This window comes from Dysidea avara, chromosome 3 (genome assembly GCF_963678975.1).
Source record: "Dysidea avara chromosome 3, odDysAvar1.4, whole genome shotgun sequence".
Lineage (NCBI taxonomy): Eukaryota > Metazoa > Porifera > Demospongiae > Dictyoceratida > Dysideidae > Dysidea > Dysidea avara.
In genome coordinates, this window is record NC_089274.1 from 21,762,610 (window position 1) to 21,786,901 (window position 24,292).

The following is a 24,292-nucleotide window of genomic DNA, read 5'->3' on the forward strand; positions in this document are numbered from 1 at the left end:
TTTACATTCTTTATACTATATGTAGTCACAATATTGCACATGTGTTGGTGTTTGTTCTCAGACTGATGGGGGTGTGGAAATTATGATTAGCTATGCTTTGTGTAATCATCAATTTTGATAGTACTAATGGTTTTAGACAGGCTCCTATCTCTAATGAGCCAATAAATCTTACATGCATGCACATATGCATCCAAAACATATAACTATAATATGTTTCTTGACTTTACTTGTCCAGAGGTGGGGGCTCATGTCCCCTGAGCCCCACCTTTGGGTCATCTAGTAATATAGCAGATGTAACAATGCAGTTTTGACTACTATTATCATTAATTTTAACAAATGATTACCCATGTATGCATAAAAATAAATGTTCAAGTCAATGGGAGCTTTCCAACATTGTCAGCTTACTCATCCAATCCTCACGGTTATGGTGCATTCCACAGACACTACGGTAACCTTTGATTAGTGCATCTCTTGCATGAAACATTCTCCAGTTATTCACTACCACCATTGTACTGGGCCGTAAGTCACATTTGTAAGCAAACTGGTCGCTGTAGAGTAGCTGGTGTAGATGTCGTAACGCTGAGTACATTTTCATCATTGCTTCATCAGCATTACATGACAATGCCTTTGTAGCCTCTGATAGTGATTTCTCATCCAGTGGTTTGCGATCAATGTGGTTTAGAGCAATTGCAGTTAATTCACCATCATCATCGAGGGTAAAGGTGTTTTTGCGGATTCCATATGTAGCATCTTTGAATAGAATTTTATAGGGAACAGAAACCTTGCAGAGTAGAGTGTAATACTGAGGATTGTGTTGCTTGATGTACGAGGCCAAGCTGAATGCATCAACTATTTTGCTGCCTGCACCTTCAGCGTTCTCATATGCCAGTACGTGAACCCACGTTAACCCTATACAAAAATAACTATACATGCACCAGGAAAAAACACCTACATGCATATAGTAGCTGAAAATTTATAAATTTATACACAGATCATATGAACGTGTCATGTATGAACTCCAGATTATTAACAAGCTAGGCTCATTCATTGTATCTATATATAATTGATTCTTGTGGGTAGATTGTTAGTTGTAAGCTGTATCCATGCATAAGAAAATGAGTTCAGAGTGTAGTTACGACAGCATAGAGCTGCATTACAGTGCTCCTATCCATCCTATAACCAATAATATCTGTCTTGTACCAGAAAATAAGCAGTAAGGACATTTGTTGTTTTGGTTAATTGTCAAAACCTTCTAACAGAGACAGAATAATTATACTAGCTTCAGATGACGTGGTCTCTTTACTACCCTGAAACCAATTAGCTCAGTCTGTGGCCTCAAAAATTAATTTTGTGAGTAGGAAAATTATGATAGCATAATTTCAAGCATAATAGAGAAGCAAAAGCATCTAGCATTATGCCAGCATGACGGTTTTCAACAATTTTGATCAAAATGCACAATGCATGCAACTCAAAATTACTAATGACCACGCTACACATTCAAACATTTCACTGTTTTGTGACTGATTATTTACTAAATAAGACTGAGATACTCTAATAAAGGAGCCATTTAAGGTGGTTCAGTACAGTTTTCATAAGCAATCACATTAGTAGTGAGGCTTAATTATAATCACTATTGTGGTTGACCACCAGTTCCTATCATTTGCAAATAACATAGTTAGACAAGCACAGATCATCTAACGAGATTGCAGCACTATTATTACAAGCCTCAATACAAAATGAACTAGTCACCATTTTTTCTTTCTTTTCAAGATACCGTATGGCCTAAATATTTTGAGGTTAGTTTTTTGAGGTTGAGCAATGTTGCTAAAAGTAAATTTTTCGTGAATTTGCAAAACACTCCCAAAATGTATTACACTATACGGAGGTCATATTTCAAGAATAAAATTTTCACTGTTAACCCCCAAAACCACGAAATCAGTGAAAATTTTCCCTCTCGAAATATTTAGGCTATATGATACAACTATCAAATTTTAGATAGGTAAGCAGTAGTTGCAATTAAGTGGAAGCCGATTTTGAATACTTGCTTTTCTGCCTGCTAGTGGCAAATTGAAAAAAAAAAATGTTACAAATCTTTGTGTGACATGGGTAGAATTAACACGTGAACTAAAGAGGAAAGTAGTTCCACACAATGGTAGATAATCAGGTAAATAAGTGCTAAACTTGAAACTCATGCTACACACATACCAGGGAGCTCCTGTTTGTTGTAAAGAGTAGAGAACAAAATGCTTCATTGATTTCTGTTAGTACAAGGCACTTTATGGTGATAGCTTGCTTGTTTCATGCCCTGCAAATTTCATGGTGAAACCCTCCTTAATTTTACACAGCATCCAGGAAATACTGATATGCTTTCAAATAAACATTCAGCTCTTGAATAATTTTTCAATAAATAGGCTTATGAGCATTACTCTAAAGCATAATAGGTCATTTTTCAATAAATCAATGGCTCAAACCTAAGCAGTGGCATTGCCTTAGACCTGGGCAAGCCCGGGAATCAAGCTACTTTGCTCTACCATTAGCTAGACGTGGGCTGAATCCACTGGTGAAAAGTTAGTTTATAATGTTTAAGAATAGCTACACAACTAACTTTGCCACTGTTTTGTTTTCTAGCAGCAAACAGAGATCAAAGGGTTTTATGAGTAACTTAATTGTGGTACGACTAATAGGAGGCAATAAATGAAAGAGATCATGTGACTATAATTCCACAGGCAGCATCGTGACAAGGACTGAAGACTGAGGATTCGCACTGAACTTACCATTAGTCAGTGTTGAAGTACTGTATAGCCTAAACATTTCGAGGGGGGAAATTTTTGCTGATTTCGTGGTTTTGGGGCTTATCAGCAAAAATTTTAGCCTTGAAATATTTAGACCTCCATATAGTCTAATACATTTTGGGAGTGTTTGCAAATCTGCAAAATTTTTATTTTTAGCAACATTGCTCAACCTCAAAATATTTGCCCCTCGAAATATTAAGGTTATACGGTATAGTCGAAACTAGCAAAATATTTGAGACATGAGGGCCCTGCATGGCAACGCCCGCCCCTTCAAAGGGTCTGGTGAACATAGTATACAGTACTTGTGCAACCAGAATTCAAATGTGTTTCAAATTGCACGTGACATAATATATTACGTAATCAGGCTATTGTACTTTGGCGAAGAAAGCATGAAACTTCATACTTCTCAACATAAGTCTTTATGGCAGGTGTATCTCGGAGTCTCACTTGGAGAGTATCAGCTGCTTTCCAACTATTCCAAATTTGGTCGCCATGGCTATTGTGTTATTCATGGCACAAACTGCATGGTTTATGTCACAAGTGCTTATTTAAACTGGATACTGCAATTTGATTGGCTCTACCACTATAGTGGTAGTAGCACAAGTACCATATACTATGGTCACCAGACCCTTACCGTACGCAAGGAAATTTAGATGTCAGAAAAATTTGACGAATTGATTTAATTCATCAAATGTCTATAAGTGCCTTTAAAAGTACAGGTTAAATCTGGTTTTGTCTACAATTTCTTGATTTTCGTCAACATTTTATTCGTCAAATCTACTGAAGTGTGAATTCATCAAATTTTTCTTACGTCAAAATTTCCTTGCGTACAGTACTCTAAAAGCAAAGGGGACGGGCACTGCCAGACTAGACCCATCTAGCTGCTGGATACTGGAGTGGATGCTGCTTAGAGTGATAGTTTACATGGTATGGAGTACTTGTTCAGTCAGCATTTGTTTTCTTTTCTTCTTGCAGACTGACAACTTCAGTTCAAAGTCATCATGTCAAAGAATACTATAATGGTTTCTTCCTAGTCAAGTACAATAACACTGTTGTATTATACATATGTATTAAGAAGACCAATAGTAGCTAGCATTAGCAATGAGTAAGGCATTAGTTGCCTTGTACACAGTAGAGAAATAAGATAGTGATGCACAACATTTTAAAATGCTACTGTATATTACTGCCCATACAGTGTATGAAGATAAGTGCGTGTTGCATGGCTAAATGGCTTGCCTGCAAAAAGTCTGGCTACACCACTGAACCTAAGCCTTACCATATCATCCTCAGGTCTCTAAATTGTGCATAAATCTTGCTGGTGTGTTTAAACTACTGTAGTGATAAGCACTATTATATGTATATGTACACATTACACTTACACACTTACATATGTGACCAGCTGAATGAAAACCAGCCATTTTCCCCGAAATTCTATTTTTTGCTATAAAAACATATCTGGGAATACATGTGCTACATAAAAAATTCACGCATGTTTCAATTACTTCGGTACACACTGAAACAAAGCTCAAATCAATAATACCTATACATCACTGGACTTACCTATTCATGGAAAGTAAGAAAATCTTTGTTTTATGTTTTATAGCAAAAGGCACATGAGTAATGGGTGCTTATTTATGATGTGGTAGAAAAAAGTCTACCATTGTTGTTTCTTTGTTGGAATGGTCTTTTTTGTCCACATGGAACAGCACAGGGAAAGGACTACACCTTGACAGATTTGCCAGTTCATAGTGAAAAAATTGAGCCAAGTCCCATCTTTGAGTTACAAGATTAGTTGAATAAACATCTACAGTTTATTTGCATTATTGTTGCTGTACAAATCAATTTATTACTGTTCCAACTGTCTAGCGCTATAACTCTAAGACTATTCATCTTAAAGACTTTGACTGTCCACTCCTTTGTTAGTATAGATAACAGAGAAACAATAAAATAAAATTCGAAAAATGACAGGTTTTTGCTCAACCAGTCACATAATTATGTTAGATGTAAATATTTATCAAAGACAAACCTGGTGGCTCAAAGAACACTGGATCATCAGTATGTGGTAGGACTCTTCCTTTACCAAAGGAGACATGACTAAATCACAAACAAAAATAGTAATTGTTATATTACATTACCTGCAGGTATATAAAATTTCATAACTTCATATGTATGTGACCAGATTCTGCAAAAACGGTTTCATGTTGGCAATAAAGTAACTAATACCACTATCAGTATCATGAGTGCTCCACTTGCATGGTGGAATGGGCTGATGATTGAAGATTAAAGGCAAATATTATACTTACTCCATAGTAGCAACTAAAAAATAATATGAAAATCAATATAGGAAATACTTTTGGCCTGGTGTACGAGCCCATCCATCTTTTTACCAATGTCACAAGTCATCATGTGTCCCCAGAAAAGGCAACTCGTATAAGCAGTCTAATGTAATCTGAGGCCTGGGAGCCAATGAAATTTCACAGTATAAGCAATCATCATCACCGGTATAAGAAAATTTTAGCCAATGAAATTTCACAGTAGTGAATTTAAATACATAGCAATCATCATCACCGGTATAAGACAATTTTAGAAATTCTAGGATGGTACAGTATACATGTTGCTACATACCATATTTACTCGATTTGTGCCCCAGGAATACTATTATTTTTTGCCCAAAAATAAGGATAAAACCTTTCGAATAGTGTCACACTGCGGTATTATTCGAGGGTGCGCTACTAATATTTTAAACCTGCCACTACTATAGCTATTCCACAATATAGTTTTATAAACCAATCACAGCACATTGCTACTTACTTCTGTACAGGACCTTTCTTTCACTCAAGTCCTTGTAGCACAACCATGTCATGCCTCATGCTATGTGGTTAATTTACTAACTAATATCCGGAATTTTGATTATGTGACAGCCGTTTAAGTTTTACCAGGACAATGCCTTCCTTAAATCAAGATGGAGATTAATACTAAAGGTATGAGAGCACTAGTAAAGGATAATTTACAAACCTATAGTGGGGTACTATTCGAGGGTGTGGAAACAAGGATAAAGACCTTCAAATAGTACTGCACTGCGGTACTATTTGAGGGTGCGGCACAAATAGAATAAATATGGCATTTTTAAAAAGATGCAAAATATGACTACTCTACAAGACTGACTGCTCTACTAGAGAACCTTAACCTTTTGTTTCTGAAGTAGTGAGTGCGTATGGCATTAAGGTAATGTTTAGCTGACTACCAACTGCTACAAGTACTTAGCTATCAGAATTGCCACCCCCTCCCTCTCCCCTCCATGCTCTCTCATGGTCTCCCCATGTGGATACATGATTACTTTGATAAGCATTAGTGTTCAATAGCAAATTAGTCAAAACTAGGAGAATACGCCAACGCCAACCCTGTCTGGTCCCCTCACATCAGAAGAAACATTGATAAGCTTGAACAAGTACAGAGGTAATTTGCCAGATTCGTTATGGCTGACTTCTCGCGTTTCAGCAGCGTAACCAACATGCTCATTGACCTTAACATTCCCAGTTTAGAACACCGCAGACAAGTATCCAGTATCACCCTCCTCTACAAAATTGTTCATAATCTCATTGATATATCTCTAATCCTTGTCACTTCGAACACCAGAGGACACGACCAAAGATTTCATCATATCTATGCAAGGACCAATCAGTACAGTAACTCATTCTTTCCTAGATCAATAAGACTGTGGAATACACTTCCACCTGATCTAATCCAACAACAATGATTACAAATTTACAAACTGAAACTATTATTACTTCCCCCTACCAATTAGTAATCCCATAGTCAATCATATTGTAAAACATTTTGTATGCAATATATGCATGTTTCATATGTGCGTTAATCCTCAAACTGAGGCTGCACATTTTTTTGGAAAATAAATAAAATAGTTAATGTATATATGAAACATCACCAATCTCTTTCTGAAAAAACACAGTTCTATCCACACAAACGACTTACGTACTCTTTTTTATGTGAAGTGGTCTCCATGTACCATTGCTGGCCATAGTATGAATTTTTAAAAGGACCAACTCTGTCTCCTGCTGCCGTCATGGACTCTTTAGTCACTGGAGCATCCAGTATAAAGCAAAATCCATACTTGTAGATGGCTCTCAACATTGTTAACAGACTGTTATCATTTGTCATCATGTTGTTGTAGTTCACTTGTGGTGGATCAACCATCGTTTTGTGGTCCCATAGTGTTATCTCCTTGATCTTGTCTTCTCCTGGCTTAGCAGGCTTATTGACGTTGTTGTGACAGTAACTGTTAGCCAACAACCACTCATACGAGTATTGTGAACGATGTCCATCCCTCCATTCCACTTCTACTGCTGCGGCACTGTCCTCAACCTCCACACTAGTTGGGGTAGCATCCTCCAAAGTGTCCAGTAGTCGCTGGTTATATCCTGGATGTCTACACTTTGTACAGAGACAACTATCCCTCAGCCAGTCAAAGTGATATTTGCTCCAAGAGTCTTTCTCTTTGCTCCAATTAACTAAAATCGAGTTCTCTCTTTTATCTACGTCATCAACAGCTAGAGTGGTCACAGCTGATAAAGTTCGTGAAGTAATATCACGGAGAACTTTAAGTTGACACAGTAGTACGTTCGGTGATGCTCTTCGCATACACGACAGCATCGCGAAACGTTTTATTAGAACTTGTTTTAACTTTAGTTGGATGTAAATTTCGCGATGTTCGCCGGCCATGCCGGTTACCCTGGTGCAGCAGGGTGTACATATGGCTGTATTAACAAAAATAGGCTGTTAAATCGGGCCCCTTTTTATTATTATTATTATTATTAGCGCTTTACAGTGACCAGCGCTGAAGGTCCGACAGACAGCAACATGCGCTGCAGCCTTAGGATTACCTAACCTACAAGGACTTAGACCTAGTGACTTCACTTACTGACTGAATAAGGTGTAACAGAAAAGGGGCCAAAGAAAGGAAAAAAATCCCTCCAACCCCAGGATTCGAACTGCAGGTCACCCAATGTCTAGTCGGGGCCACACTCAGTCTTCCTCCAGGAGGGATGGATTTTCTTCCTTAAACCTAAAGTATTTATTATTAGCGCTTTACAGTGACCAGATTATTAGCGCTTTACAGTGACCAGAGCTGTATGTAAGCAAATTAGGCAAATTCGGCTCGATTTAAAACAATCCGGCTCGATTTAAAACAATCCGGCTCGATTTAAAACAATCCGGCTAGGGGTATTGTTATCTAAATTACATACAGCTCAGTAGCTGCCCCTTCGATTAGTCTCGCGTGCCACTCTTCGCGCGGCGCTTATAATTACCGACACCCTGCTTGCCTCTTTGTTGATGGTGATGTTCTCTACTCTGAGGAAGGGACAACTCAAGGTGACCCACTTGCAATGCCATTTTATGCTCTAGCCACTGTACCTTTAATTCAGAAACTCACTGTACCTGTCACTCAGGTGTGGTAAGATGATGATGCTGCTGCCTGTGGTAAAATTTCTGCTCTTCGTATGTGGTGGGACCAAGTTTCCTCACTGGGCCCTAGCTTTGGTTACTTCCCTAATGCAAAGAAGACATGGCTTGTTACTAAGACTCAGTTTTGCTCTGTTGGTAAGGAATTGTTTCATGACACAGCTGTAAATGTTACATCCGATGGCAGGCCTCACCTTGGTGCCCCAGTTGGCACCTCTGAGTATGTGGAAAGATTTACTTTTGATAAGATTAGCCAGTGGGTTTCTGAAGTTAATACACTCTCCTCCATCGCTATCTCCCAACCTCATGCTGCTTATACATGTTTTACTCATGGACTATTTAGCCGTTGGCTGTATGTAACACGTACAGTCCCTGATACATCTTCTAGTTTCCAGTCACTCGAGAAAGCCTTATTGACAAAGTTTATTCCAGCCTTGACTGCCCTTGACCCTCCTGGTGCTCTTCAACGTTCACTCTTTGCCCTTCCAACTAGATTTGGTGGTCTAGGCATTGTTGCACCTGATTCTTTATCATCTATTGAGTTTTCTGCTTCAATGTATGTCAGCTATTATAGTACAGTGGAAAAAGCAGTAAGCCACGAAATAAGATTTATTGGTTAAGTTGGTGCTGTAACTGTTTCTTGTGAGTAATGTCATTGTGGCAAAGTATTGGTAACAGATCAGTATCTGCCATTTCCACCTAAAATGTATTTGGTATCAGATCAGTAGTAAGAAAAGTGATATTACTACACTACATACTGTATGTAGAACTTTGGACAGTCTTATTATATCAATAACACCTCTCACTTCAAGAGCTTTTTAACACATCCTGTGGCTGGGCATCCTTCTTTTCTTCCTTTCTGCAAATGAGTTCTTGGTTTCTTATCATACACATGATCAGTGCATTCTTCCTGCACAAAAATGTACAAAACTAGCTAATCATGTTAGTACAGTTAAGGTATTAATTAGCATACTTCTTTGACATGATACTTTTTTGGTTGACCACGTTGACACTGGAGCTCTTGCGAACTGATCACAATAAATGGAGTGCCATCGGCTGGTATTGTGCCATAACTCCAAAGTAATCTAGATGACTCACCTCGGTTCTTGTGCTGTTTTTCAAAGTTGTCAACATGACTAAAACAACAATGGTAAATGGCCATTCAATATATGCCACACTGGAACCATAGATAGGTGACAAAAATCAAATTCCGGCGTTGTGATCCCCAATCTATCATACTTATATCTATACACATGACTCACACTTTAGAAACATATGAGGTATACTTAACCCACATGCTCATGCAATCAAATATAAGTCACAAAGCTCACACAGACAAATTACCACCTATAATTACAAAGATGTGTCTTTAGCTTTGAATACAAACAGTGTGGTTAACTACATAGTTATGGAATGTGTATGCACAAATATTTTACTATCACCATACTGTAGGTCATTTAGAGTAGCGTAGAGGATTTGTGGCACAGAGGAAAATGCTTATGATAAACTGTGACCATGCAGTGCACATTGTATGTATTAAGCGAACTGAAGGCTATTCAAACAATATGGAATTTCTCTATTACACCAGTTGTTAGCTATTACACATTTTAATCTGGAAATCAATTTGGAATGGGTAGGCTGTACAACCAGGTTAAGACGGTTCCAATACTGTGTATGAAGTGAACCCAATTTAGACAGGGGAAATAGCTCTGCCAAAAGAAGGACTGTTTTCAGCTGTGTGTCAACAAACAGTAATAATATCATGATGTCATAAACATAATGTGACAATGCGACATCAGATCTCCGACAATTAGTGAATCCCATATCATATGCATATCATGGTTATATATACAAATTGGTTACATATGTAGTAGAGGGTGCAATGCGCCTTCTACTACCTAAGAAGCCAGTTTTCACAATTCTGTTAGTTTAAAGTTAGGGTTTGACCATTAAATTCTATTTGTAATATCGGCTATATTACCATTAGATTTAACTATATCTAAGATTCAGGGTTTCAGCAGCTAGCAGCACTGGTACAGTGGTTAGAACTGACCAAGAGTTCATAATATAAAGTAGTAAGAGATTGAGTACCTTAATATTGTATATTATAAACTCTTGAACTGACGCATTACAAAAAATGACAAGATTGAGTACAGAAATCTACTACTTGCTTTTTCTAAAGGCATCAGCTTCCCATGATCATGAATGTCTTTGCAGTAATGTGCCTATCATTTGGAACCCCCCTGTATGGGATTCACTATATGGGATTAACTTACAAATTATGCCCAAGTAGTGGGGCTTTTAACGCAACTGTTTAAAATTTTAAGAACAATTGAATTACATGTACTGTATTACTACGTATGCATAGCCCCTCTGAGCACCATGACATCACTTTGTACATACTTCGTGCATGCTTGTCATAAAGTGGCAGAATACTTAAGGGGTTGGTAAGGAATTGAATAAGTGCTTGTTCCCCAGTTGTGGGGCTTTCGCTCTTGCAAAATTGTCAAATCCCTACATAGCCGGTACTGGGAGCTAGGGGGGGGGGGGGCTTAACATTGATAGGAGCATCAACACACACACACACAAAATACAATGCAATATAAAGTCCTTAACAGTTAAATAGTCGCAGCTAGCTACATGCTGAATTGTTACTGACTTAGTTTAGCTGTTCCATTAAACATTTACCTCTTCACATAATCCGTCAGACATGCCCGCCCATGCAGATCAAGTACTTTGTCAATGTCAACCTCCGATAGGAATCCATTGATGAAACCATCTTTTACGTGCACATCATTTATTATTATATTATATTTATATTATATTTATATTATATTTATTACTGTGCAGCAATCAAAAGATTATAACGCACAGGTGTGATCATAAAAGTTACTTAAGTTATTACAAAACTCATTAGGGGTAGAGGAATTACATCAGCAGGGAGTTGGTTCCATAATTTGATGGTTGATGGGATTTGTATGCATCAATTAGAGTCATTGGTTGGTGATTTAAGAACGACAAGCCCCAAGCAGGAAGAGTTGCGGGAAGGGTTGACCTCGTGGTTGACATACACCGAATCGCGTGGTACCGCACGTGATTGGTGGCGGATATCGATCACAGTGGTTTTGACGTCATGACATCAGATCTCCGACGATTAGTGAAACCCGTATTGGGAAAGTCCCCCGACTATTTCCGCCATTTTATTTGGTGACGTCATTTAGGATAGAGGTCATTTGCCGGCCACCAAGTGCAAATCGCGCACGTGCCTCTGAGACACAGTAATAGCTATAGAAAATACTCACGCGAGGTTACTTCCGCCACCGTTTTACCTTTTTCCTGTAGCTTGGACACACCCGATTAGCCTATATACTGAGTTTAGCTACCCTTCGTCTGGATAGCTTTAAACGGAAGGTACTACTACGATGCTTTCTTTCGCTCGCAAAATGCTGCTCAGTCGGCTGGCATTGCCTGCAATCAGGGTTTCCTATCCGTTAAGAACACAAGCCACAATGTCCGCCGCAGCCGTAAACATCAAAGGAGAGAACTCAATTATGGTGAATTGGAACAAGAAGAAAGACTCTTGGAGCAAATATCACTTTGACTGGCTGAGGGATAATTGCCCCTGTACAAAGTGTAGACATCCAGGATATAACCAGCGACTACTGAACACTTTGGAGGATGCTACCCCAACTAGTGTGGAGGTTGAGGACAGTGGCACAGCAGTAGAGGTGAAATGGAGGGATGGACATCGTTCACAATACTTGTATGAGTGGTTGTTGGCTAACAGTTACTGTCACAACAACATCAGTAAGCCTGCTAAGCCAGGAGAAGACAAGATCAAGGAGATAACACTATGGGACCACAAGATGATGGTTGATCCACCACAAGTGAACTACAATGACATGATGACAAATGATGACAGTCTGTTAACAATGCTGAGGGGTCTCCACCAATATGGGTTCTGTTTTGTGCTCGGTGCACCGCCCACAGAAGAGTCGATGAAAGAAGCAGCAAACCGAGTTGGCCCATTTAAAAATGGGTACTTCGGTGGCCAGCAGTGGGTCATGAAATCTGATATTCTCACAATTGAGTTAGTCCCATCTATATAGATTTGAATGGGTTGATGGACCATGTATTGTTGACTTAATGTTTCACCTGCATTGCTATATGTCTCACTGCCTAAATTTGGTCACATCATGCAAGTTGTCACCATTATTCCATCATCTCAATGATTGTATGGAAGTAATAGACCAACTTGCTTACATATAGCTAGGCACAGAGGAAGGAAGGCTAAATGGGTACACAATGTCAGGGGAGGGGACTTTAAACCCCTTCAATTTTAATAGTGAGATAGCTGTAATAGAGCATTTAGCTAACTCTAATAAAACAGTCAGGTGTCTGTAAAATTGTAATGAACAATGAGTTGTCTGCCCACATTGGTTTAGGTTACCTATGATCTGAAACATATAAAATGACTTTAGACCAGAAAGCACCAGGATCTGCCACTTATAACACTATTATATCTAAATGCTGAGTTGGCTTATCTTAGCATGTGATCTTAGTACGGGTCATTCCATACCAAGTCAACAAAAAAAAATCCGGCCCCCTTTTGATTTTCGTGAAATTTGGCACAAACATGGACCCTATCAAGAAACTTTCTTACACCAAAATTTGGCTCATTTTATTGGTCTCCCTTTAAGTTATGACCACTCAAAGTTTCTGCTGAAAATTTTATGAAGCTTACACGTCTTCAATAAAATGGCCATAACTTTGCTTGTGATTCACATAGAACCTTCTGGGTTAGAGTTTTGAAATCCTTATTAAATTCTCTTTCAAGTGATATATATAATTGCTCAAAGGAAAAGGTCAAACCACAAAAATGTAGATTTTTCCTTTGATCTTCATTTTCAAAAATATATTCTTTAATTAAATTTATTTTTGGTTTACATGTTGCTCTAATACCTATCATTCATCACTGTGAGTTTACAGTTGGGACCAATAGTAGATCATGAGTTATAAGTGTTAATGTGTAGCCTTGTAATTACTGTTGTTTGTATGGTTCAAGTATGCAAAGATGCAATACCAATTGTAAGTAACTTTATATAATACTATGTCACAATCATTAATACATTGTTGGTTTGTAAGTAATGTTAATTTGTTTATGTTTTGTAAGAAAACCCAGTAAAAGCTTATACTTAAATACACATATTCAAGTAATTTACCAATGATCAAGCTCGTATATATTGTTTCTGATTATGACGCCAAGTCTATTATACAGTAGTGAAATATTGAACTTGATGACATTTTCACTAGCTACAGTAACTGCTACTGCTACTGTTAGCATTTAATGCTGATTGTTGATATGCAAGTATGTATTTTGATACACAAATGTAGCTATGGTGAAAACTATCTAAGCCAGTCAGGGCCAATTTTTTTGGCCTTAATATTCAGGTGGCTATTTATATAGTTTGATGTGTATAAATGTCTTACTAGAACAATTTAAAGTTGGCCCTTAATAGAAAGGTGGTCTTTTGTTACAGGTGGCCACTAAGACAAGTTCCACTGTAATTTGAAACACTTACAAATAAAACATGATGTTATGTAGCTGCATTCTTTGTTCTTAACACAGACATGAATGTTTTAGTATTGTAATCTACTAGAGATTTTCTAAAAAGTAGTAATGAATGACTGATGCAGTATTAACAGTCTTTTCAACTTATACCTTCAAAAATTCAATTGTGTACTGATATCAATGCATCAGATTTCATTGCATATCAAAGGTACATGTGAATGATTGTAGAGACTGTCATGCAATATGCACCACTTTCAGTCTCAAGTTTTACTATAATGCTCTGATTTAACTTTGAAGTTAATTGCCTTGACCCTTTCTTTAATTGATTGTTAATGTATTTCGCTTAAAGCTATAGATATGTATCAGTGTGCAATTGCTGTAGTGAACCTTTCTACAATGTAATTTCTATGGAACATTTCTATGATTCTAATTATAGAAGAACTATATACATTGCTATTTTTATCATGATACAGTTGATGTATGGAGTTAAAGTCAGGTATCTTAGGGCCAAAATTTCTGGGCCTTAATGTGCAGGTAGCTGCTTAATACATTTGCATAAGTGTATAGCAACAATTTAAAATTGGCCCTTATGGAGTAGTGGCCTTTCTATACAGGTGGTAACTTTCCACTCTATTCCATCAAATTTCTGACGAGTAAGTGGTTTTAAAAGTGTACATTTTTCCAGCAAAGGCATTGTTTATAGGTACAAGTATATAAAGTTGGCCTGTAAGTGGTCAGTAGTAGGCTTGCTCTTTCAAAGTATGATTCAAAAGTGATATACAGTGTAATATACCTTAGCGGCTACCTTAAAGGCCACCTTTTTATAAGAGCCAATTTAAAATAGGATATTTCTACTCTAGTGCAACTATATGAAGCAGCTATCTAGGTATTAATACCAAGCAGCTTTGGATATCACTAAGACATGGCATTTCAATTCCACTTTACATGTACATATGTATGAATAACTGTCGTTTGCATCCATTATACACACATATAAGATTGCATGGAAACTATCATCATAATCTGTGGCTGAGTATTATTATTATTATACAGTAAGTAAAATTGAAAGAATAGATTGGAATATCATTCGTTGTACAGTAAATCCCTTATAAATATAGCTACCCCTATAATAAGACCACCTTGTTATAGTGACCACCTCTATTTTATAGGACACTGAACTTACAAGAAAAACATAATCAGTGATTCCTTTATTAGGCAGCCTTATTATTGCTCCAACTTTCTTAGCTTTAAAAGTGGCTCTGTTAATATGGTTTCACTGTAGTGAGCCCTTGTCAATACTATTTTAATACATAAATGATATTTAACATACCAATATAAGGCTACTTGCAATTGGTATTAGAAATTACACTCAGCAGTGATTACAAGGCTACACATTAACACTTATAACTCATGATCTACTATTGGTCCCAACTTTAAACTCACAGTGATGAATGATAGGTATTAGAGCAACATGTAAACCAAAAATAAATTTAATTAAAGAATATATATTTTTGAAAATGAAGATCAAAGGAAAAAGCTACATTTTTGTGGTTTGATCTTTTCCTTTGAGCAATTATAAAATGTTATATATCACTTGAAAGAGAATTTAATAAAGATTTCAAAACTCTAAACTAGAAATTTCTACATCAATCACAAGCAAAGTTACGGCCATTTTATTGAAGACATGTAAGCAAAATAAAATTTTCAGCAGAAACTTTGAGTGGTCATAACTTAAAGGGAGACCAATGAAATGAGCTAAATTTTGGTGTGAGAAAGTTTCTTGATAGGGTCCATGTTTGTGCCAAGTTTCATGAAAATCGAAAGAGGGCCGGATTTTTTTTTGTTGATTTGGTATAGAATGACCCGTACCTTAAGCATCTTATGGTATACTAAATATATAATTAGCAATCTAATACATTGATGAAATTGGCACATACAAATGAAACTATTTGTACCTGCAGTGTTGGGAGTAACGCGTTACTTATGTAACGTGTTATGTAATATTATTACTTTTGTGGTAAGTAAGTAATATAACGAAATACGCTATAAAAACAGGTAATATAACTCAAGTTACTTTACTTACAAATGTAATGTGTTACCTAAGTAATATAGTTACTGTAACAAATCTAATATTACGTAATATTATTACTACAAGTAATAAAGTTACTAATCTCGTTAGTAATCCACTGAGTATATAACGCCTAGCCACAATGAAGTAATTAAACCTACTGAATGAAGCTTATTCACCAGCTTCTTACTTATAACCAAGATTTACACATTGTTCAACAACGCAATCATGTCACGTGATAATGTGGTAGTTTCACACGTGACAGCTTAAGGCTGCAAGGTAATATAATATGTAACATTATTATAGTTACTTTTTTTTATGGGTAATATGTAACCGTAACTAAATAGTTCAGTTACAAGTAATATGTAATATGTAGCTAGTTACTTTTAAAAGTAACTTGCCCAACACTGTGTATCTGAAAGTTAACATCTGCTTGAAACATAGCAGCTGGATAAAATTAAATTGATTACAGTGATGGTTTTATAATATTAATCAGTATACATTTGTCGAAAATAAATTAAATTTATTATTGTGCATGTACCCATCAGCCTGTGCTCTTCTCTTTTTAGGCATGTGTCATTTGGTACAGGAAAAGTACTGCCTCACACTGATGATCCTGTTTACTTTGAACCACCAGGTGTGTTATTTGTACACTGTTAAAATTCAGGTGTAACCAAAGCACCTTTAGGGGTGTCCAGTTGCATGTTTAAAAACAACTCCCTTCATGTGTTAGAACTCCCTTCATGTGTTAGAAAAGGGTGCTGTGATGACACTTGGAGGGTGTGAAAGAAGAGTGCTAAGGTGCTGCAAGAAATATAACGCCATAGTGTAAAAGTGCTACAGGGGGTGTAAATCCAGGGTGTGTGGTGGGGCACTGTTAATTTCCGACACTTTCAAAGGGTGTTCCCATTACACCTCATCAATGAAATGTAGTTGCATTGATTATCAATGTCGTCTATATTCAGAAGTGCAGCACTTCATGCATAGTAAACAAGTTTCCTTTAGCACAATGGGAAAGCGTTTATGCAACTATTGTTTGGAAAACCAATCCACATTAGTGACTGGATTTGACAAAACAAGGCTTCCACACACATCCACTTTTATGACTTTGAAGTACCATTATGACAACTCAATCATTATGTAGGAATATGCCGTTAGTTTCAAGCTTTGACCTGGTATATTGTACTATGCTATGGAAGGACTTTGTGCAAATTTTAAGCCAATAGCTTGCTGAGTATATAGTCAAGTTACAGCTGGTTATAGTCAGAAAATTGGATGTGTGTGGAAGCCTAGCTTGTTTTGTCAAATTCGGTCACATATTTATTTAATTTAATAATTATTTAGAAGTTTTAATTTGAGATAAATGGTTTAGATTTAAAACTATTGTAACTTTCCAAGGCACACATATGAAATTTACACCAGAGATGCATCAATTTATTACCTTTCAGATACCTGTAGAGTTCCTGCCAAATAAGAAAGAAAATCAGATGACTTTAATGAGCTAGCTAGCTCACTACAATAAAATTCATATTTGTACATATGTGATGAGCTGTAAATGTGATATGCATGAGATGTACTTAGTTGGGGTAAGTAAAAATTATGTAGGGGATAATAGTTCACATTTGCTATTTAATGATGCAAATGTGAACTATCATCTCCTACACATCACATACACTACAGGAGTTCACACTATGTACAATATTTTTAGAGCATATCCCATACACATGACACTTTTTATTGTAGAATTACGGCTGCTCACAAAGGGGTGGAAGGGGAGTGGGAAATATAGACCATAATTGAAATCCAGACATGCATGAGGTTACAGAGCTGTTCTGGCTCCTTAGTGCCTGGTATATATGCAGCAAAATCTATTATCAACACAGAATATTATGTTGGACAACTAAAATAGGCCATCCACCAATTCTTGTCAACCCAAGATGGTCAACCTTACCAAGGCCAGAAATTGCCATTAAGCTTTTCACACCACCTGCACCATTAAAGCCAGCCTCAAGTAGTTTGAGCTCAATACCATGAACTAGTATGATAGTGTGGCTACCCTCTGGTGGCATTTGATTTTGTCTGATGTGCAATTTGTATCAGTTTTGTAAAATCTGATACTGTTAATAGCTACAATTATATTCACTTTATAAACTGCAGGCATTTATCTTGCATGATAATTCAGGGCATGTGCTGTTGTCATGAGGGCCGATAAATCACTTGGCCCATAAATAAATTGCATTCAAGTGTTTCTGCCTCACTTCTAAGAGTGCTAGTAATTGTATGCGATTACAGTCATAATATTAAACCCTATCATGAAGTGTTAGACTCTGTTTGGGGTTTCCAATGAACAATTAAGGGTGTCAACACCCAATAAGTGTGACTATAAACTTCTTAAGGCGGTTTCAGGGGTGCTGCAACAACACCCCCTTGATTTTTAGAAAATTATAGGTGTCATGGTAGCACCTAAATTTTTACAGTGTATATAGTTATGAAAATGAATTAACTACAGTCATCATTATCATCAGTGATCAATGCACCAAGTTGCAGAATACAGTACATTTATTAAAGATTTTGCTGATAACCAATATCGGCTAATATTTTAAGCCAATAAATGTAGCCACTACTATGTGTTGCTGCATACTTATCTTTTAATCATAAAGGACTAATTTAGTTTGTTTATAGAGGCAGACAATAGCTGGTAGCACATTTAATAGCAATGCAGAAGAATATGCATTTGTAAACATTGTTTGGCACACACAAGCTATACTAGTACTGCTTTTGTCTATCATGGTACTGATGTGATACTGATCCAATTATCGTTGCAACACTACATTTATCTATTAAATATCAATTGTCTGGGAAGTAGAGACAATTTCCTCGGTACACTGCATGTGGTTTGCTTATGATGAAACAGCACAAGAGAAGTTTTTAGTTTACACACAACAAACTATCATCTTAACTATGTGTACAGCATCAGAGTTTTGGTTTTTTGTTGTGTCATATCAATTAATTGTTACACAGCTATAAATACTGAGATGGCTTACGTGACTATTAAAAGTGCTGAATCATGGTGTTGAGTGCAGTCGGTTTTTATCAAAAAGCTTTGAAGTGGCAATATCACATAATTGTAAGTTTAAGTAAACACATTTATTACACAAACAATAGCCATTGTCCACTATCACATGTTTGTGGTAAAAAGTAAACCAAATGTGCGCTCATAGTTTACCATTTATCATAAAAGGCTTGACCATAGTATTGATTGCCGATTAATTGCCGGATTATTATTATTAAACTAGCTATCACTAATAACACTGCTTGGACATATTCAATGTATAATAGATCTGTATTGAGTGCTTGATGCAGCATTCAGTGTTCACAACCACAGTTGGGTAGGTCTATTCATTCATACCAAATGAACACAGACAGGGGAACATAAGCACTGCAAAGAATCTTCATGATAATATGTTTGTTATAAGATTACTGGGCTCGGTGTACACATCACTTCTCATTAAATGCATACTGTATTCAATAGTTATACCATGGTCTTGAGGGATTTGCCTGATATATATGCCCGGGCCAGCCTGAGGGCCGCAGGCCCGAGGGTGTGAGCATTTATATCAGGCAAATTCCAAGTAGCCATGGTATAAGTAATACAAGTACACAGAATAGGGACCATAGCTCATCGATAAAAAGTACTGAAACAAGTTGGAGTAGTGCATGATATTAAATCACAGTAAAACAATAAGAAGTGTAAAATCCCTACTGTGCATTTCCGTTATGGTATCTTGAACACAGTAGGGATATAACACTTCTTATTGTTTTACTGTGATTTAATATCATGCACTACTCCAGCTTGTTTCAGTACTTTTTATCAATGTGCTATGCTCCCTACTCCAGCTAAAAATTACAATTTTTTGTGTACTTGTTTGTTAACTTTTTTTGTACTACGAAATAATTATTATGACTGGTGAACCCACGAATACTGCATCTGAAATGGCGCCGAGCACCCCAATTATCGTTTGAAAAGTGAAGTATCCATTACGCTTCGTTGTCAGCTATGTTTAACCCGTTACACAGCATTTCGAATCAAGAACTGTTCAAAAAGCACCTCTGCAATCCATGTATACCAAAAGAAATGGTGCTGCATGCTCCAGTTATATCAATTATCATCTGAAAAGTGAAGTATCCATTACACTTTGTTTTCGGCTATGTTCACAGCAGTACAAATCAAGAACTGTTTGAAAAGTACCTCTGTCATCAAAATAGCCACTATGACAAATACGGATGATTTCCATTACAAAAGGAAGCCATCACGTGCTATTGTCAAATCAACACTTTTTGCTGTCAGCAAAGATGAATGGGACACAAAGGAGGACACTGGTACATATAAGTCCAAAGAATGCATTGTATGTACTGCCAAGTATGCCAAAAGCCAAAAGTATGCCAAAAGGCACCTGTTGGGCCAAAACGACGTTGAACAGTGAAAAAATCAAGCCCGTAGCCTTAGCTGTTATCAAGTTATGCTTGTCTGAAGGCATCAGTCAGTCAGTCAGGCAGTCAGTAGAAAGTTCTGTAGCAACTAGTTGAAAGTGTTTCGGGTCCACCTAAAAGCTTGTTTGGGCTTAGTTTTACCTAACCAATACTGCGTCATCGTCGTCAGGGAAAATTGAGGCTGTTTTTTGTGATATCTTGTGGGCCACACCTACTCCTTTGTGGTATACAGTATGATAGTACTGTATGATATACCACTTGGGCATGCTCACCTAATAGGTAAAGAGACAAACCTACATTCACCACATTACTTTTATACAAAGGTATCTAGATATCGATTGTGGGTTTAAATTTTGGGCTGTGGTATTCACAAAAAAGAAATGATCATGGGTTTTGCTGGTTTTAGTGGTACCATTTCTAGCCAAGTAACCCAGTTAAGGTCTAAAATAGTCTAATGTGCTAAAGTAAGTGCTGATGAGAATGTCTGTCATCTTGTCACATGGTTGAAATGTGCTCATATAGAAAACCATCTCCAACACTCCACTAACAATTATTTAGTGGTGTAGTAGCTGAACTGTGTCATTAAATTATTTTTCCTTGAGAGAATGATTGGCCAGCTAAGCCTATATGCTAAACTCAAACCCACAATGTAAAACTTTAAGCAGCTCAGTATAAAGAATCAAAGGGAACTGATGTTTTGTAGTTGCCTCAGCATCAAAAGCATTGCGGTCAGGGCTATATCATGATATTGCCCTAACCACAGGGTGATATCAAGATATCGCCCTATGGTCAGGGCAATGTGTGAAATATAACCCTGTGGTTTCCTTTGATCTTAAGTGTCAAAGTGGTATATCAGTACATAGTCTATGATCAGGAGTGGCAGATATAGAAATTTTCAGAGGGGGTTTCAGGTTCAGGAAATTCAATAACTATGATTCCACACTGTCCAGCGTGGGGTGAATTTTAAGCTCAGTGGCCTATAGCTACATAGATTTATGGCGTAAACTGGCTAGCAATGAATCAGTAAAAAAACATCATTTCACAGTTGAATCTTACCAATCCAGGCCTTCGCAGAAAGTTCTGATGCAAAACCACTTGTACTCATTTAAACTATAATTATTTTTAGAGGCACTTAACACCCTTAAATGTTGCAATGGCATTTTCATTGATTTCATAGGCAAAACTATAAAGTTTGGCTAGTAGAAAAGAGTCCCAATATAATACACTATGTATATATAACCCTTGGTGATTTTATCACTCACACAAATCATAAATAAATTTGGGGCGCACGTTATTTTTCAGAGGGGGTTTCAGCTGAAACCATCGCAACCCCCCTGTATCCGCCACTGATCAGTGTATGTTAATGAGAAGTATTGTTTGTACCGGTGTGGTGCATGTATGTTACACACCCTGTGTGGGATATTGTATGTGCTCAATAGTACTGTATATTAGGAGATACCTTCATGGTACATTAGTTAGATATAATCAAGCCAAAAGTGCCTTCAGTGTAACCCAAAATGTTTCCTTTATTCAGTGCAATTTTCTGCTGTGACTGATGGCAGACTGACAGACTGATGCCTTCAGACCAGCATAACTCTATAACAACTAAAGTTACAGGCTTGATTTTTTCACTATTAAGTGTTGTTTCAACCCAACAGATGCCTTTCAGCAGGCCGCAGTACGTACAATGCATGCATTTACCTTTGTGTCCTATTTTTCCCAATTAAGGTGTTGATTTGCAGTAGTGAAAAATGGCTTTCCTGTAGCTGACTACTATTTTGACGAGAATCATCTGTATTTTCTTAGTCAGTGGATTGATTGCAGAGGTGCTTCTTGAACTGTTCTTTTATAAAGTTGTGTAACGAGCTGAAAACACCTGACAATGAATGAAGAGTAATGGCCACTTCACTTTCAGTAATTGATGGTTGGGGTGCACATTCAGATGCAATGTCCAGCACTATTCTTTATTTTGATGTGGTATTTGTGTGTTCACCAGTCATAATTATGTTACCAAAAAAGTTAACAAACAGGAAAAATAGGAATTATAAATTCAAAAAGTAGTAAAACAACGGGGTCCCGGGGTTGCCTACACCTGCTAGTATACTAGTGGAGATTGAACCCCTAAGTCAGTATAGACTGAAGTAGAGCCACTAGCATATCAGCAGGTGTAGATGACCCCTTGTTTTACTACTTTTCCTATGGTTCTTAATAAAACATAAACCTGATTCCTTTTTTTCCTTGCACTTGTAAATAGCTAGTATAGTCCAAGTGTTATAGTTGGATTTCAGGCAGATTAATATATCACCACTCTTCCCTAGCTTACACAGGACCTGAAGCTATATTGATGCTGCCCTCGAATAGCAGTTGACTTTGAATTGTAGCCAGTACGTACCATCCACAGGTTCTTGCAATGTAAAAATACTAGTAGTCACAACACCCATATAAATATAAATTATGATGAACACTTCCCAGGTTCTTAATAAACTGTTTCTCCTGCATTATATGTATAAAATAATTCTCTAATGATGTCATTGGATCACCTTATATTTTATGTAGGCATGACATGGCTTCATGTACTAGCCTATGAGAATGCTGAAGGTGCGGGCACTAGAATCATGGATGCATTCAACATAGCCTACCATGTAAAGCAGCACAACCCCGAATACTATGCCTTACTGAGCAGGGTTCCCATCCCATATGAAATCATGCTCAAAGATTGTACGTACAGAAAGCACAGGAAAACCTTCATTCTTGATGACGATGATGAGCTACTTGCAGTGTCACTAAACCACATTGATCGCCGACCGCTAGATGAGAAATCACTAGCAGAAGCCAGAAAGGTGTTGTCGTGTGGTACTGATGAGGCAATGAAGAAAATGTACGGAGCATTACGTTATCTACACGAGGTGATGTATAGTAACCAGTATGCTTATACATGTGATTTGCGACCTGGTGTGCTGGCAGCAGTGAATAACTGGCGAGTCTTTCACTCAAGGGATGCTTTGATCAAAGGTTACCGCAAGGTCTGTGGAATGCATCATAATCGTGAAGACTGGATGAGCAAGCTCTTAACACTAGAACGACTCAAGAACTGACTATACTAAGTACTTTGACAATCAATGCTAGAAAATTTGTTTTCTGCTTAGATTTAGCTATCGCATAATATTATAGGCATGTGTTGGATATTACAGGTGTATAACATATCTATAGATCTAAGTAGCTGTATGAATGTCCATTATGAAACATAGACAATGCTAGTGTCTGGTGTGCAGGTGTATGATATTTCATTTACAGAGAATTTAACTAGGATGTGGGAGTCAGCAACTCTATTTAGAATAGGTGTTTAAACAACTGATAAATAGTTTTATATTCTTCACTGTTTTAATACAGTATATGATAGAGTATCTCAATCTCTAAAATTTATGTAGAGAGGCTCTAGCTCACCTATAGTTTCCACATTAACAGGTTCCACTGTAAATACCTGTACCAGTTTCATGATATAGAGTACTGAATACAAATACTTTTCCCCTATACAAAGTTGCTTCTATGAGTCCTATCACACAATAAAGAGGAACTAGCTATGCCAGTGATCTCACATATACTACTATCTCATCGTGATTAGCTTACAATTCGTATGTAGTGTTTGGAATTTAACTACACTATACATGCAGAGTTTTGTAGAGACATCTCAGAGATTATAGAAATGAATGACAGGTTGTATGACATTGTGAGTATTGGGCTGTGGGGTATATGTTTATAGCATAATATATAGTGTGCACAAGGACACAGTACAGACACACATAAATATGGCCCAAACAGAATAAAATGTGTACACAATGGTAAAGTTCATATACCATACAAGTATTGAAAGGACACTGAAAACTGCTAAAA

At 37.1% G+C, this 24,292-nt stretch overlaps 2 protein-coding genes across 2 annotated transcripts; one reads left to right on the forward strand and one right to left on the reverse strand.

Moving 5' to 3' along the window:
* Positions 1–317: 317 nt before the first annotated feature.
* On the reverse strand, positions 318–7,499 carry LOC136250224 (uncharacterized). The gene is made up of 3 exons (XM_066042401.1): positions 6,787–7,499; positions 4,819–4,886; positions 318–909 (listed from the first exon to the last, which is right to left on the reverse strand). Exons 1-3 carry the CDS (start codon positions 7,458–7,460, stop codon positions 374–376), a joined length of 1,278 nt encoding a protein of 425 aa, XP_065898473.1. The 5' UTR covers positions 7,461–7,499; the 3' UTR covers positions 318–373.
* A 4,099-nt stretch (positions 7,500–11,598) lies between these two features.
* LOC136251823 (uncharacterized) lies at positions 11,599–23,689 on the forward strand. Its single transcript, XM_066044233.1, has 3 exons — positions 11,599–12,360; positions 16,480–16,547; positions 22,958–23,689. Exons 1-3 carry the CDS (start codon positions 11,693–11,695, stop codon positions 23,494–23,496), a joined length of 1,275 nt encoding a protein of 424 aa, XP_065900305.1. The 5' UTR covers positions 11,599–11,692; the 3' UTR covers positions 23,497–23,689.
* Positions 23,690–24,292: the final 603 nt, after the last annotated feature.